This window comes from Blennius ocellaris, assembly GCF_963422515.1.
Source record: "Blennius ocellaris genome assembly, chromosome: 19".
Lineage (NCBI taxonomy): Eukaryota > Metazoa > Chordata > Actinopteri > Blenniiformes > Blenniidae > Blennius > Blennius ocellaris.
Window position 1 is genome coordinate 17,338,399 of NC_137668.1, and position 16,088 is coordinate 17,354,486.

At 40.8% G+C, this 16,088-nt stretch overlaps 3 protein-coding genes across 4 annotated transcripts; 2 read left to right on the forward strand and 1 right to left on the reverse strand.

The window, feature by feature from the left end:
• Nucleotides 1-4,174: 4,174 nt before the first annotated feature.
• Nucleotides 4,175-6,808, forward strand: LOC308143881 (clusterin-like protein 1; the record flags this gene model as incomplete). The annotated part of the gene is given in 8 exon segments (XM_080514823.1): nucleotides 4,175-4,258; nucleotides 4,339-4,487; nucleotides 4,620-4,790; nucleotides 4,882-5,404; nucleotides 5,407-5,550; nucleotides 5,875-6,089; nucleotides 6,345-6,525; nucleotides 6,753-6,808. Coding segments are annotated over 8 exon segments (1,500 nt in total). The 5' UTR covers nucleotides 4,175-4,197.
• A 1,132-nt stretch (nucleotides 6,809-7,940) lies between these two features.
• On the forward strand, nucleotides 7,941-10,863 carry tyms (thymidylate synthetase; the record flags this gene model as incomplete). The annotated part of the gene is made up of 7 exons (XM_080514824.1): nucleotides 7,941-8,145; nucleotides 8,922-8,995; nucleotides 9,075-9,249; nucleotides 10,048-10,149; nucleotides 10,279-10,454; nucleotides 10,549-10,620; nucleotides 10,705-10,863. 7 exons carry the CDS (start codon nucleotides 7,941-7,943, stop codon nucleotides 10,840-10,842), a joined length of 942 nt encoding a protein of 313 aa, XP_080370950.1. The 3' UTR covers nucleotides 10,843-10,863.
• A 16-nt stretch (nucleotides 10,864-10,879) lies between these two features.
• Nucleotides 10,880-16,080, reverse strand: enosf1 (enolase superfamily member 1). 2 transcript variants are annotated; one of them, XM_080514905.1, is made up of 15 exons: nucleotides 15,978-16,080; nucleotides 15,796-15,898; nucleotides 14,830-14,945; nucleotides 14,175-14,261; nucleotides 14,050-14,076; nucleotides 13,887-13,959; nucleotides 13,726-13,764; nucleotides 13,558-13,640; nucleotides 13,338-13,460; nucleotides 13,128-13,262; nucleotides 12,682-12,723; nucleotides 12,481-12,610; nucleotides 11,823-11,922; nucleotides 11,671-11,752; nucleotides 10,880-11,547 (listed from the first exon to the last, which is right to left on the reverse strand). In XM_080514905.1, exons 1-15 carry the CDS (start codon nucleotides 16,056-16,058, stop codon nucleotides 11,437-11,439), a joined length of 1,332 nt encoding a protein of 443 aa, XP_080371031.1. In that variant the 5' UTR covers nucleotides 16,059-16,080; the 3' UTR covers nucleotides 10,880-11,436. The 2 variants fall into 2 exon arrangements, with proteins under 2 accessions (XP_080371031.1, XP_080371032.1); XM_080514906.1 differs by lacking the exon at nucleotides 13,128-13,262.
• Nucleotides 16,081-16,088: the final 8 nt, after the last annotated feature.

Here is a 16,088-nt window from a genome sequence, read left to right on the forward strand (position 1 = left end):
GTCGATTTGAGAATTTAACATTAAAAATTATTGCACAAATATAATTTTCCTTTTTTGTCCTGTAATCTCCATGGACACATTTTATGTTTTACTTCAGTTATTTTCCAAAGAAATACACAATTTACAAAGAACAGCAACAACAACAACAACAACAACAAAAACAACAACACAGCTATATGTTATACTGCTTTTCTGGATTCAAAAGTATAGTGTTTTGGACATTAACATCAGTTCCTGGTTCCACTTGAGGTTTGCTTTTCTGTGGAGTTTGGATCTTCTCCCTTTTATCTTTTACTCTGGAAATTCCCATTTTCTGCCTGAAGAAAATGTCTTTTATGTGAAAACTGACAATGTTTTGTTTATATAGACAAATAATGGACAAACATTATATACAGCTATAAGAATTTTACTTTGATTCACTCAATGTGATTGTTATTTGTCAAAAAAAGAATAACGTTCGCAAAATAGACATCTGCAGTTTTCATTGCTGAACTGGCTTTGTCAGGCTCCTCTTTGCTTTATGATAAATTATACAAGCAACTTGTGGTTATTCAAAAGCAGAAAACATACAAGATATTTAGATTTGTTTGCTTTTCCCCAACAATTATCAATCGTAGACTCTGGGGGTGCATCAGTGACCATTTCTCTTTAACTCCTCCAGGTGCTGTGATAATTCCAACACATCCTGAGTCTATAATCTCTCAGGTCTGCAGATGCAGATCACTCATCAAAGGCTGAAAACCAGCTGCATCCTCCCAGGCTTACGATGGCCATCAAAGAAATGACAGAGCCACTCTCACAGCTGCACAGTGCCGTTCAATGACACCGAGTTACATGATGTGGGCTCGATGTGGATTTTTGTTTTTTATTATTACAAACTCGCTCAGGTCAAACCAGTCGTTTTAGAGGAAAAGTTAGAGATAACATCCTCTGTCTCAGCTGTGAAATCCTCAGCTTCTTTTTTCTAAAGCCACACAGACATCAAACTCAGATCTGTTTTCCTTCTCTCTTTGGATAACACAGCCTTCAAACCCAGGCTCAGCACTAATAGCTCCAGTTTGACCCAGCCTGCCACATATTAGATTCCAGACCAGCCTGAGATGATAGAGGGACTAATTACTTGTTTGGCTAAAGGCTTCAAAACTGTTATTTTACTGTCGGCCATAATTGGAGCAGCAGGCTGGTATTAGGGCCCAGATAGAGATTGTGGCAAGCTGATAAAAAGCAGCTGAGGGTCAGGTATCTTACAGGCTGGCTCCTGCTGGTCCTCATTCAGGGGTTGGGACCTCATTTGCTGGGTCAAGGCTTTCGGCAATGGGCTGAGATTAACAGAAGACTTAGAAAGCACACAGAAATTCCACATTAACCACGCTGCTCCCATGTTCAGATCTCATGATATGAACAATGACGACTCAGATCATCCAGCTTGTTGCAGGAAAGTCAGTCGAGGGAGAAGAGAGGCAGTCAGGAAAAGATGCACTTTTTCATACGTCACTACAACAATAAAAGAGGATCCTCAATTTCCAAGGTTATGATTACCTAAAAAGTAATAACTTTGATACTATATGGAGTATAATTAAAATGTACATGTTTTCTGTTGGATTTTGAAACAGAAACTTTCAGTAAACTGCAAAAACATCTTGTTTTTGATAATCCAGAGGCAACAAGGACAAGTTTAATTCACAGACATATGATTGGTTTACAAAGTGCAAATCTGGCCTCCATTAAAACTTGGTGTGAGTAATTGAACCGAAATCACAAAGTATCAGTTCTGAATGAAATGCATGACAAAAAAATCAACCACAGGGAGAAAAGGCAAACAAGGTCACAGAAATATAGTTACACAATCAGGTCTATAGCAAGGGCCAGGAGTAATATACAATAAATGCAACAAGCTCCATTTAATGACAAGAGCAGCCAGGCACTCTTTTGATTGGGGACTCCATCACCAGGCAACTCAGACTGCATAAATCTGAAAACTTTAGAGTGCAGGAGCTGACAGTGATGTTACCCATTGTTTTGCCAACACATCCACAAAGTCACAAAGTATTTTAATATTAGACCCTGTTCCAAACCTGGGAAAAAGTAAGTGAATGATTCTCTTACCTTTTAGTGATGATTATGTGGCTGCCTTTAACATGCATCTCCAATGGGATAAAGTTAATTGACACTTCATCCAAATGTCATTGGATCCAGATTGCTACCTACGTCATGTCCTTGGGATAATTAACCCAAATAGTAGCTCACTCTATTTTATTCAGATTATCGTGATTGGGACTGAGTCTTTAACAAGGTCAATACAAAGAGACAGACAATCATCCACACACACACACCTATGACCAGTTTGGAGCCACTTTAGAAACCTGTCTTTGGATTGCTGATGAAATTCAGACTCAACTACTCCAATGCTTCTCTTGGCTTCACAAGATTTAGTATCCGGGCATCAGGGGTAAGAGGTGGTTTTGCAGTTTGGGATTATTTTTAATGAATTGATGCATTTTATGAGAGTGTATAACACACATTTCACAAAACATGCAGCTATACTTTTGTAATTTGACAGAGATTTTGTATTTATGGCCTGTTTAAGCCAAAGCAGTCCCGACCATTAAAGTTAAACCACTAACCACAGACAGTGTGATGTGGCTCTGCTCCAACACCTCTGACTTGACTTGTATTGACTTGATACTTTAGGTTTATTAAAGTCTCTTTGGTTGACTTTAATGACAGAGGTCCACAAATAATATGCATGCTTTGTGGCCAAAGGAAACCATGTAAACAGCTTGCTTTTCTCTTCGTGGTGTTTAGTACACGTGCATGGAGACCTCCTGCTCCTGTGGTGCTCTGCAATGCGGAGCTTAGTCCATGATTGAAACCATGCTATTATGTGCCAGGTCCCCACAGGAGGTCCAGGCTTACTGTCAGTCTGATGGAGATTAAAGCGTAACGTTTCAGCTGAGGAGGGCTCTGGAGACCATTGAGTGAGAGAGATAGACCTGCAAACAAGTGAGCATGTTATATTTACTGTGCATTAAGGCCCAGCATAATCTGACGGTTTGCATTGCACATGAGGATTAATAACCAATAATGCCAACGCACTAATAGGATCTGAACCACTGAGTAGATCAATAAAAATAGAACAACCCTCCAAGCGAGCAGATTCCCTCAGTCTCACCTCACCAACCTCTCAACAGGCTGCTTTTTTTGTGCTGGAGTCGGATGTTTTCAGAATTTCCAAGGTAATTTGCCGCTCTACCTTTCTGTTTTATGGAGAATCACACAGACACACACAATTTGGAGTGTGAAGGCAGATCTGGAAGTGATCTTCCATAGTAAGCATATAATAGTGTGTCTATGTTGGTAAACTTGAATTTGGAGACACAAGCTACTTAAAAAGCAGAATTATGTGAATAAATTAAAATATAATACAGTACTTGCAAACACACAGGAGTTTACTCAAATTTGAAGATGAAGAATATGTGCAAAACAACCTTTATTTTTTTGAGTGTTGCATTATTTAAAGAGAGTAAGATTGTTTATATCTTTGGAGGTGATTTCAGTCCAAAAGGTAAAGAGTAAAAACAAAGTCCTCCATTACTTATAGTGTACACCTCTTCTCCCAAGAAATACAAAAGCATAAAGAGAGAGGCGAAGGGAAATATCTTATAGGAGGGATGTTATCATATGGAACAATACAAATGTACAGATATAAAACTGATTATGTTCCACTTGTACTGACTTCAAATTGCTTTGTGTTCTTTAAACTGTGTGTCATGTGCACTTAGACATGCAAATCTCTCTTTGAGTGACAATTATTACCTCTCCAGGTGCAACAGCAGGAGCATCTAATGCCTTTTCAGCTAGAAATCCACTCTGTAGTACCTTTCAGTTACATGTAGTATGAAACGTGGTGCTGTATAAAGAGGACTGCATTACTTAATACGGATTTCATCAGTTAGTCATGTTTGTTGAAACACTGACTAGGTGCATGAAGATAATGATAAAGCCTTTATTTCTACAATGGGAGGTGGTTTATTGTTGTATATGCTTATAAATGGCCTCTGAATAAATCTGCTTGAAAAATGGCACCATCTTGTGGTGTGTTTCAGTTTTGTTTTATTTCCTGTTCATTGTGTCATGAAAATAATAATTTCTTTACTTTTTCCCAAGATGAGGAAGCTTGTTATTGAACTTTTCTGCATGACTGGAGCTCTGCTTTGTGCCGCTGAGCCTCTTCTGCTCAATGAGGATGGTCTGACAAGTAAGGTCCGGCCAGAAAACAACATTTTAAGAGTTGGTGTTGGAGAAACTAAATGCAGTGCATTTCACTGGTGTGTTCAGAGCTGTCGGTGGCCGGACAAAGGTACATTGATGAAGAAATAAAGCAGAGTTTACTTGGAGTGATGCAGGTGAAGGAAAAGATGCTGGAAAAAGAAGAGAAGCACAGGCACCTGATGGAGGCCGTGAGACTCAGCAGTGAAAAGAAGAAGGTATATCATGAATTAGTGTCACAGTTTTGTGTAAAGATAACAGCCAGTAGATTTAAATAGTTTATGAAAATCCAGGTTTTTCCTGGTTTAACATGTCTGGGACTGAGGTCTTTTGTTTTGGGATCCATTCAGGGAGCCGCTCACCTGGCCAAAGAGACAGAGGGGAAACTCAAGGAAGCTGAAAAACATTGTCAAGATTCAACCAAATCTTCTTTTGGGAAGTGTCGACCTTGTCTGGAAGACAGTTGTAAAGGCTTCTACACTTCAACGTGCCGCCGCGGCTTTGCCTCCTTCTCCTCCAAGGTTTGATTTCAAGGGTTTAATAGACAAAAATGCTTTTACTAATTGAGTCAAGACCGATGGTACAGATTTATGAATGATTCTCTTTGTTTAGATCGAAGACTTTTTTAGGGAAGTGACCATCCAGTTGGAAGCAACAGAGCATGTTGATAATCAGAAACAGGAGGATTCCGGTGTGATGTCCTCGGCTGACAAACAACTCACAGAAGATGGAGACAATCTGGAGGTCCTGCAGGCTGAAGCATCGTTCAACCACCTGCAGTCAAATGTCAGCGTCCTGTACAACCACAGCCTCCTTCTGATCAAGAAGATTCAGCAGGTGTCTGACCGCTCCTTTCTTGCAGCCTTCACCACAGAGCCCCAGATCAGCTCGCGCTCAACCACACAAGGTGGAATGAAAGCGTTCCTCTTTGGGTCTGTGGGTTTGGATCGAGTCTTTGACTCAGTGTATGATTTTGGAAAGAATGTTTTGGAGGATTTCAGCTCCACTGTGGCTGAAGTGTATGAGGAAATACAAGAAGCTGAGGAGTATGTCCAACAATCCACCGCAGGTACTGCATGCATTCTGTTCCAATATATAGAAGCTTGTCCACTTTATTTGTTCCTGGGTGATGATTGGTTGTCTCAATCTGCAAATTTACAGGATCATTCTCTGCCTGGCAGTATTCAAGTGGAAATCTGTGCCGGCGACTGCGCAGGCAAGCGTCAGAGTGCTGGCAACTCCAAGGCTTCTGTGAAACATGCCGGGATCTTCTATTAAAAGGTAAATCACTTGTGCTAGATCTTTATATTTCTTTCATCTGTGATTGAAGATTTGTTCAGTGGTCCTCCACGTTGAGAGCAGCCAGTTTGGGTAGTTTCAGCCGGGGAGACGGCCTCCCTCCCTCTCAGATCTTTGGCCACTGGAGGGATTACTTCTCTGGGTTGGTCTGTCAGGGGCTTGGGGTTAAGCCAAAGAGCTGGAGAAAAGTCGCAGGGGACCAGAATGTCAGCTCTATGAGTAAAAATCTGCAAATGAAGCTGTGCAGCCTTCTCTGCATGCGTTCTTCCCTGTACTTGTCTGTTTATCCACGCTCCTCTATGGCAGAGTGCTCCAGCGTGCAGCAGTTGTACTCTGAGTTGGAGCAGATGTACATGCTGCTGAACGCCTCCCGTCAGCAGTACGACGACAGGCTGCAGCTGGTCCACAGACACACGGCAGACACTTGGAGGTGGCTCAGATCCATGGACGATAAGCACGGCTGGGTCAGCCAGCTGTCTGGCAGCACAGTGGAGCCGATCAACAGCTTCCATGTGATCACAGTATGTTTGTGGTTTAATCAAATGTTGTGCTCAGTTTCTATTTGACGCTGTAGAAATATATTAATAACTTTCAGTTTTGAAGGAGGTGAACAAGTTTAAAAATCCAAGAACAAGAACAGCATTTTGTCAATACATAGAATAATATTTTTGTTTAATTTATCCAAACAGTAGCATAATTATCTAGCATTTTATTCCCCACCTATTTTGTGTTGGAAAATAGACCTAATGTGGTTCCTCCTTATCTCATTTGTGCAGGTAAATCCACAGCAACAGGTGATGGATAACAGATCTAAAGCCGACACCAGCGTGGTTGTGTCCATACTCCACTCAGCCCCACTTAGCATATCAGTCCCTGCAGATCTGGAAGTGGATGAACCGGCTTTCATCCAGTTTGTTGCTCAGGAGGCCCTGGAGATTCATAAACATCAAATCAGAGGTATTGATCCCACCAGCATTTTGGTTCCAGCGACATCTGGTGCAGCTCCAAATAGAGAATGAGCAAAATTTTTTACTTTTTTTTTTTTTTAATTCAAAAGTGCACATTACTAATTACAAAGTGTTTAATGAGATAATGAAACAACCTAAGAACCATATAAAATTGACTGGCATTTGTAACCAAAAGAATGTTCACAAACCAGTTTTATTGCTATTTTTTTTACACAGGAATGGGCAACTGTGAAGATCCCGACATACCAACAGTTTCTGTAGATGCCAAATAAAGAGTTCTGCACAATCATGTAATCAAGATGATTCTTTTAACAAAACAATTGTCTCACTATAGACTTCTAAACTTTCACATGTACAGATTATGTTGTTATTTATATATGCTGCTTATTATTTGTGTTTTATCTCTTTCTGCAATAAAACTGCACATTGCATCAGCCAGTCTTTCATTTGTTTGTTTTTGTCAAAATGCCTTCAAAAGCTTTAATGTGTGTTAGCTCTTTGGTGTGTGAATCATTCAGTTATAATGAATATAATGGGGAAAAAAATTTCTGCTTTTTTTTTTTTATCGTGGAAAAGAGAAATGACACTTTTCTATTAATTTACATCATTTGCACACCTTCTTGTAAAGCAGGGCTTTGGAGCCAATCCCAGTAAACTATGGCCAAGGGCAGATTACACCCTGGAGAGGTCTCTCGTCCACCACAGGGCAGAAACACAAAGACAGACAACTGCACATATCACATTCACCTCTGGGGGCAGTTTAGGGCCAATTAACTTAACATGTAAGTATTCTAAGTGTGGGGAGAAGAAATACCTGGAGCACACAGAGGGAGAACATGCAAACTCGACATGGAAAAGTATTTGAATCGATGGCCTTTTTTTCTGTGAGGTGAGCGCAATAACCATTTTTATTGATTGTGAATACAATTGTTATATCGTCTGAAAAATGACCTAAATATGTATTGCAATGGCAAACTTTATACATAACATATGAAACATTTTATACACTGGACATTTGTTAACATGTGTATTTCTGTTTTGGAGGGGAAAAAAGGATATCTGAAGTCTATTCAACTAAATTAAACTATATATTTAAGATCGTTGTCTTTTGATATTTGATCTCACTTTTAATAATTTCATTTTAATCAATGCTCTTTCTATTTGTGGTCAGTTGGTTGCGTTTCCCTCCTGGATTTGTTAATAAAGTTAGAAGGGGGAAAAAAAATAAAACATCTCCCGCGTTTTTAAGAAATCGCGCGAGATTTCGCGATACGTCTCGTGTTTACGTGCCCACTCTTTCCTTTTGGCTGTTCAAGCTTCTCAGCGGATCATCAGTTTCAAATTAAATCACCCGGGAAAAGTGGCGCTGGCCGTTTGTGCATTAGTGCAAATTGTTCAGTGAAAATGCCTTCCGAAATCCTCAGCGTGCAGCGAGAGAAGGAGGAGAAGACTCCTGCGGCGGGAACCAAGACGTTTGGTATTTTCTGTGATGAGCGTGGATATTTGGACCAGGTGGAGTTCATCCTGCAGCACGGCCGAACGAAGGGGGACCGAACCGGGACCGGAGTCATCTCGGTGTTCGGGTCTCAGGCCAGATACAGCCTCCGAGGTGCAGTACTTTATTATGAAGTATCCTTTCTATGACATTACGTCCAGAAATCTGACTTCTGATAGTTATTGATATATACACTGCATTGATATTCAGATTGTTAATCTTATAAAATCAGCATGATAATAATTAGGTTTAATGCACTCAGCCTCTACAAATGCCAGTGACTTCAAACAGTTATACTGATTTTAGTCATATAATTATTTTCTAGATGATAAATGAAAGTATTAAAACTACTTTCCCTTATATCCACTTCTGTTCTACAAGTTGTTTCTATTTTTAATCAGATATCATATTAATCATTTTTATATCTTGAACCTTTTTAGTTCAAACGATAGGAGTATATCCACAACCGATATAAAAATGACATTTTCAATAATGAAATATTTTCAGATGCATTTATATAAAACCCATTACATTTGTACTTTTATAGAAAAGAGCATCGTTTATGATTCCTCTCATATTTATTGTGAAATAATGTGTCCAAATTGACTTATATTGGTAAGAGCAAACCGGTGTTACATGCTGTAACTTGTCTTTATTATGTACAAAACTGTATTAAATCGTCTTTCCACCAGAGAGCGCTAATAAGTGGTTTTAGTTTAGAAATACATTTGACATGTATAATGTCACTCAGTATCTTTGATAACCAAACTAATGACACCTTTAATTAGTACAAGTGTCCAGATGTTCATTGACATCATGTTGAAATATTTTAAGATCTTGTGAAAATGTCCCATCACACTATAATGTGTTTCTGTTATTAACATTTTCAGATCAGTTTCCTTTGCTGACCACCAAGAGAGTGTTTTGGAGAGGGATCCTAGAGGAGCTGCTGTGGTTCATCAAGGTAAGACTGATGAAGAGGATAAAAGTTTCATTCTTTTCAGTGATTGTTTGCTGTGGTGACACAACCTCGTGTATCACAGGGATCCACGAATGCCAAGGAGCTGTCAGACAAAGGTGTGAAGATATGGGAAGCAAACGGATCCCGTGCCTTCCTGGATAAGCTCGGCTTCACGGACAGAGAGGAGGGCGACCTGGGGCCTGTGTACGGCTTCCAGTGGAGGCACTTTGGTGCAGAATACACCAACATGCATGCAGGTACGTTGAGAGATGGCTTCTACTGCCATCAATGTGCACTTATTTATTCAAGGTGAAACTTTCAGCGTTCATTACAAATAACCCTTTGTGAAATTAAAAGGTTTTCTTTTAAATCAATATTAGTCAATTGCTTTGTCCTTTATGCTTTGTGGTTCACGGCACAATGAGCAGGGGTAGTGTCTACTTCATTTGGTATCAAGATGTGCTGACAACCCTCTTTTCACTCGACAGTTTAGTTGCACATCTTGTCAGCATTCCTCATAACGCAACGTCAGCATAATGCTAAAGTGTTGGTTCGACCTCACCTGGATCTTTCACTAGTTTTGACTTCTGAGAAGAAATCATGTTTAAGACATTAAGGTACAGCAACTCATCATTTTTAAAATAACAATTAATAGAAGTGAATTTATTGTGGTGTAATGGAGACTAAATAAGTTTAAAAGTTGCAGACTAGGGTTGGACAAAATATCATACATTTATTATTTCAATATCAAATGCAAATTCAAAGCACAATAGCACAATTCTTGGTGAATTAATTGCAAATGATTAACAACCTTGATTATTTCATACCTGGTGGCCACAGGGCAGAAATCACAAGCACAATTACATTGTCACCATCAAATTGCAATTAATTCTGACACACACTGTAATTTAGGTTGATGGCTATATTAAAACAGCACTATTATAATGTACGTAAATTGTGTTTAATAAATCCTAGAGGCTGATTCATAATGGATCACTTGAGGTAGTTTGGACACGTCTTTCCTGAGTTACCATTGACATTAATTCTCTGGACAGATTACTCAGGACAAGGTGTTGACCAACTGCAGAATATCATTGATACCATCAAGAAAAACCCGGAGGATCGACGGATCATCATGTGCGCCTGGAACCCAAAAGGTGAGACGGATGCAAAAAGACGTTTGAGAGGTGGAGCGTGTAAAAAAAAGAAAAGATGAAGTCAACACTCCTGTTGGATTCTTTTCTCTTGGTGAAGAATTGTTGGTTACTGTGCCCCCACCCCCGCAGATCTTCCCCTCATGGCTCTGCCCCCCTGCCACGCCCTCTGTCAGTTCTACGTGTGCGACGGCGAGCTGTCGTGTCAGTTGTACCAGCGCTCCGGCGACATGGGCCTGGGAGTGCCTTTCAACATCGCCAGCTACGCTCTCCTCACCTACATGATCGCACACATCACAGGGCTCAAGGTGACGTGTTTTTCTCCTGTAGCGAGCCCCTCGTCATCGTCATTGTCATCATCGGCTCATCTGACCTGCATTTCTTTGTGCTTTGCTCCTTCAGCCGGGCGACTTTGTTCACACCCTCGGTGATGCTCACATCTACGTCAACCACATTGAGCCCCTCAAAGAGCAGGTGGGTTTGTCATCCCCCACCCACCCCGTGTTTTTCTTCTCTGGCGACTTTTTAACTCGCTGTCTCTCGTGTCAAAACGTGCAGCTTCAGAGAGAAATCCGAGCGTTCCCCAAACTGAAGATCCGGAGAAAGGTTGAGAACATCGATGACTTCCGGGTAGAGGACTTTGAGATCTGCGACTACAACCCACATCCCGCCATAAAGATGCAGATGGCTGTGTGAAACTGTCAAATGGTTTATGAAAGAATTCTATATGTTCTGTATTGGTATATATAAAATGTTTAATCAAAGTTGTACATTTTGATAACTGAAAGTGGTTTTGTTGACTAAACTTAATCTGTTTTGTCTCATTTTGTGAAAAACACGAAATGAAATGAATAGATTTTCTGATTCTGTAAATAAAAAATATTTCTCATGTCAACTTGTGTTTTACAGATATATTAAATCTGAAGGTCTTCCACAGTTAGCTTGTTCCTGCATTAAATGTGTTAAATTCAGAGTGGAGCATTAACGACGGGAAGCTTTGTGACAGAAACCCATGACTTTAACGTCACATAATGTGTGAATCATGAAAAAAAATCAATGTGAGGTGAACTCATGAAATCTGTGTGAAGCAGGATTTGTCACTGGATTGATAAAACTGGTGGGGAAGAAAAGTGTGCTTGAATGAATGAAGATTCTTGGATAAATGCTTTTTTTCTGACACAAAAATCCACCATGTGTGTCCATGGCAAAAAAAGAAGTAGTCGATGCACCAGTTTCTGTCTTGTCATCACCACAGTTTATCTTGTGCATGACCCGAAATGGTGCAAAAAATTATTTATGTATTAAACTCATTTCTTCATGTGCTGCCTTCCACATTTCTCCTTCAGGGAACTCGTGCGTCTTCACTGATGATTCCAACATCTCACAAGAATAACCTGGATCCTGAAAACAAAGCACACAACCCACCAACTCAGGCGAAACAGGACTTTTTTTTCACATTTTTAAGCTGATTAATTCTTCCCCACAAAGTGTAAAGTGGCTGTTAATACTGGATTCAATGCAGACCTTTGGGGGCATGTAGCAGGCGTTCTGAATCACCACAGGACTAGTGAAGTGCTCGTGGAGGTGGTCTACAAATTCACACATTCTGGAAAAAGAAATGAGTCAGATCAGAGACAATCAGTTAAAAAAAAAAACTAAATGCAGGCAGGTGTTACCTGTTGCTCAGATCTGCAGACACGCAGATGTAGTCGAACAGAATGAGATGTTGCATGATCTCACAGAGACCAACACCTCCGGTGTGAGGACACACCGGCACTGAGGAACAAGAAATACAGTCATACACACACGGATCATTTTGTAATACAACGTACTAACTGGCGCTGAAAAACTTAAAAACACACTACCTAAACCTCAGCTCACTGGTTTAATCTGCAGTGCATTTACATTCGAGGATGTTTTACTAGTAAATTATGACATTAAAGAGCAGCGATGTTTAACGTACATTTCTACACAATTGAACTGACCAGACTGACTGTATTGCTTGGTTGATCTCTGAGTAACTTTTCAAAACTTTAATATTTAAATCAAATCTTAAAATACACCATGTAAGATATGATTTATGAAAGCTGCTCATTTGCTGTATTCTTTGTAATGTTTTTAATGTATTTATAATTTTTGGGTTTTTTTTAAATGCTTTTAATTGTGTTTAGTTTGTCTTTTAGCACTTTGGCTTCATGAGGTTGTTTAAAAAAAAAAGAGCTTTATAAATGAAGATAGATTGAATTACATTAAGTTAATGAGAAACATGTCATGGTTTTACATTGGGGCTCCTTGTGAGTTGTGGTCGTCAGAATCTCTCAAACGTTTCCCCACCCTGAAACTTGTGCGCCATCAGCAGCACGGCGAGGTTCTCGTTGACGCTGCCCAGCCGGCAGCCGTCGATCTGGACGAACTGCAGCGCAGAGGCCTGCAGGAGCTGCTTAAACATCACCCTGTTGTGACACTGCAGGGGAAACCCAAATAAACTCAGAACATCCCCCTTTTTTGTGTGTCTGATGAAATACAAGCTCTGACCTGCTCTCCGGTAGCCACTCCAATCCCAAGGGGAGCCAATGCCTGCAGCAAATAATTAAATATGCAGTGCAGTAATGCATGAAATACACAGCTTGAGAATCTAAACGGTGTCCCCGCTTAAATATAAACCTCTAGTAGCTGTTTGCCAAACAGCTATAAGTGATAAAACCTCAAAGTTTAAGGGAAGTGCAAAACATCCACCTGAGAAAACAAATTTAGATAGACGTGAAACTATTAAGACACAAAACATCTTACAAAAGTAGCCAAAGAGATGAAAAACAACTATTAAAATACTCAAAATATGACAAATTTAAAATAATCAAAAAGAAAGTAATTGACAGATAAATGATTGTGGATGATCTCGCAGTTTCCTCCATTCCCCTGCATCTTGAATGTCCCATTATTCAATCTTGATTCGGCTTCAACACCTATGACCGACGTTTCACCTTAGAAATAGCGGCGTGTCCGAGGATGTCATCGGGAGACGTGGGCTCTTCGATCCAGAGAGGCTTGAATTCAGCCAGATTGCCCACCCAGCGGATGGCCTCCGCCACGTCCCACCTCTGGTTGGCGTCAATCATCTGACACGCGACAAAACACTTCAGTTTTGCGGCCGTTTGTTTGACGCACAAGAGACGGGAGTGAAACAACTTCACCATGATGTTCTCGGGTCCGATCATTTCCCTTATGAGGCGACATCTGCGAATGTCGTCCTGGAGATCAGCTCCGACCTTCACCTTGAACCTGGTCCAACCACTCCAGAGCGCGTCTGTGCAGAGCTTGGGGGGGGGGGGGGGGGGGGACAGAGTCGCACATGAAAACTCGTGGCTGTCACTGACAATGCGGCATTTCAAGTGTTTTTATAGCACGGAGGACCTGTTTGAGCTGCTGGTCAGTGTATCCAAGCCATGCGCAGGAGGTCGTGTATGCAGGGTAACCCTCCCTCAGCATCTGATCCTCTGGTGGGTGAAGAAGGAATCGACTTCAACAGATGAAGCTTTACTTGCTGCTGAAATCAGCCAGATGACTGATCGATGTGCTCACCTCTTTGCCGCCTGCCTTCCCGAGCTTTCACGAGTAAAGCTGTGTGAGAAAAAGGGGAAGCGGAGATGATTTCTTTTACTTCTGTGCTGCACATAGAAGCAAGGGATTTCTTGTCTTGACATGTATTGGACATTAACCATGTCCTTTAAGACCAGTCTTACCCAGAGCTTCCTCCTCTGTGAGCACATCCATGATGTATCTGAAGTCGATGCATGACACAATCTGCCTCGGATCCTTGGATCAACACACACGAAGACCCGATATTTCTCCCCCTGTGATCATGTCCCCAACATAAATCAATGCTGGGAATTATCTGTGACTCACCATGTCGACCAGCAGCTTCCACAGAGGCTATAAAGAAAATGATGACAGCAGGTTGTGAGTCACCAAGTGACGCAGTTGTGACAGAAATTGCGGTTCACTTGTCATCCACCATGTGGAGGCCTCACCTTCCCCTCGGCCCTCGCCCACAGGTCCCACACGGCGTTCAGGACGGCCGCGGTGGCCATGTGGATCACACCTTTCTCTGGACCCAACTGTGACAGACATGAAAAAAACAAAACGAAACACTCTTGATGTTCTCCTAATAAAATCAGTGTTATATAAACATAACTGAGGGACACTGTCAGTGAATCATTTTTACATGTTGTCCTTTTATGACTCTGCTTTCAACTGATTTTACTCAATGTCTTAACTGATATGTTGTAATGTGTCATTGATGGGAGCAGAGGCGGCCTAAAATTTAGAGAAGCAAGCTTCTCACGGGAAGGTTCAAATTATGAATCTGGAAAAGAATTTGGTGGGGAAAGTGAAAGGTCATACTTGTTAAAAAACAAGAAAACGGCCTGAGCAAGGCCCTTAATGTCCCCCAAGTGATAACAGTGGCTGCAGAGGTCAAAATGTATTAAAAAATACCAAAAAACACTGGTCGGTCAAAACATGTAAGATGTTAAAAAAGACAAAACAAATACGTAATTGAATGTAAATTATTAGTAATTTTCAGAAATGACAAATAAGTGACAGAACAGCACAGTATAAAGAAAAGCTACTTTTTTGGCGCGGTACTACGATAAACGTTATAAAGGTGTGTTTGATTGCTCTTACCCATCTCATCTGGCCATCACTTGTCAGGAGCCGGTAAAACCCACCAAAGTCGCTCACAATCTCCTGTAAAGTTTTGCCAACCAGCAGCGGTGCCAGAGCCTTGACAGCACACACCACTGCAGCGTTTGAACAAGCAGAAGACAGCCTCTCAATGAATGAAAGCTTTCAGGGACACCTTAAAGAGTTTAACAGTTGTATAACTCTTGCATTCACGAAGGTTGTGACTTCTTGATTTGGGTTTCTGTTACATGATACTCAGTGGTGCGTCCTCTCATGAGCACAGGTATTTTATAACAGGGCAGAATAGAAACAGCAGTCAGTGTAATCAAACAATATTCATTAAAAAACAAACAAACCAAAAAACCAAGCTGCAACTTATAAAATGCCCACATAAATAAATAAAGCTCCCAATACCTATCAGAACACAATCCACACACGAAAGGAGGATTGTTTACAGTATTTATCAATTGTATTACTATCAAAATAAATCGCAGTTATAGAATAGCTGTGCGTTTGCTCTGGACAGATGCAGCTGAAACCACTAGATGGCGCAGTGAGGCGAGTGCGAGGTTCAGGTACAGTCAGGAAAAACAACATCTGCTGTTTCAATGATTGAATTATGCAAGTAACTTACGTTTCAAGAAATAAAATGTAGCTCCGTTTACCCTCCAGGTTACATAAAACACTGCGCTGTATCATTATACATTGTGGGTGTATTAAATGTTTATTTAAAGTAGCAATGTGGAATGCAATGTGTAAATTCAATCCATGCAAATGAAAACACTCTTGCTAAACTATGTGTATCTAATTGTACGTATTGTGTTTTTCTAACTGAACAGAATAATTATATACGAGTTTACATATTACGGCTTTAGTGGGCGTTCCTGAACGCAACAGCAGGCTGTGGCCTTGGTGTTTTGTTTTTTGTTTTTTAACTACTTTATGGACTTGCTGACTAAATCTTACCGATCTCAGTGCCTTTCCCCAACGTGAAAGTGAAGCCGAAGCCTTTCAGTCCGCAGTCCGTGTGGAGGATCACATAAGCGGCGGAATAATCCGGGTCGGTGTGCTGCAGCATAAAGTCACTTTATTCCTGCAGGCATGCAGTTGCGTTCACGGCGCAGGAAGTCCTGCAGAAAGATCCTCACCATTGCATCTGAGCCGTGCTGCTCCAGTGACGTCGGGAATCTCACATCCCTCACGGTCACGTCAAGGATTTTGTGCAACATCGCACCTTTCACACTGCAGTAGTGTTTTGG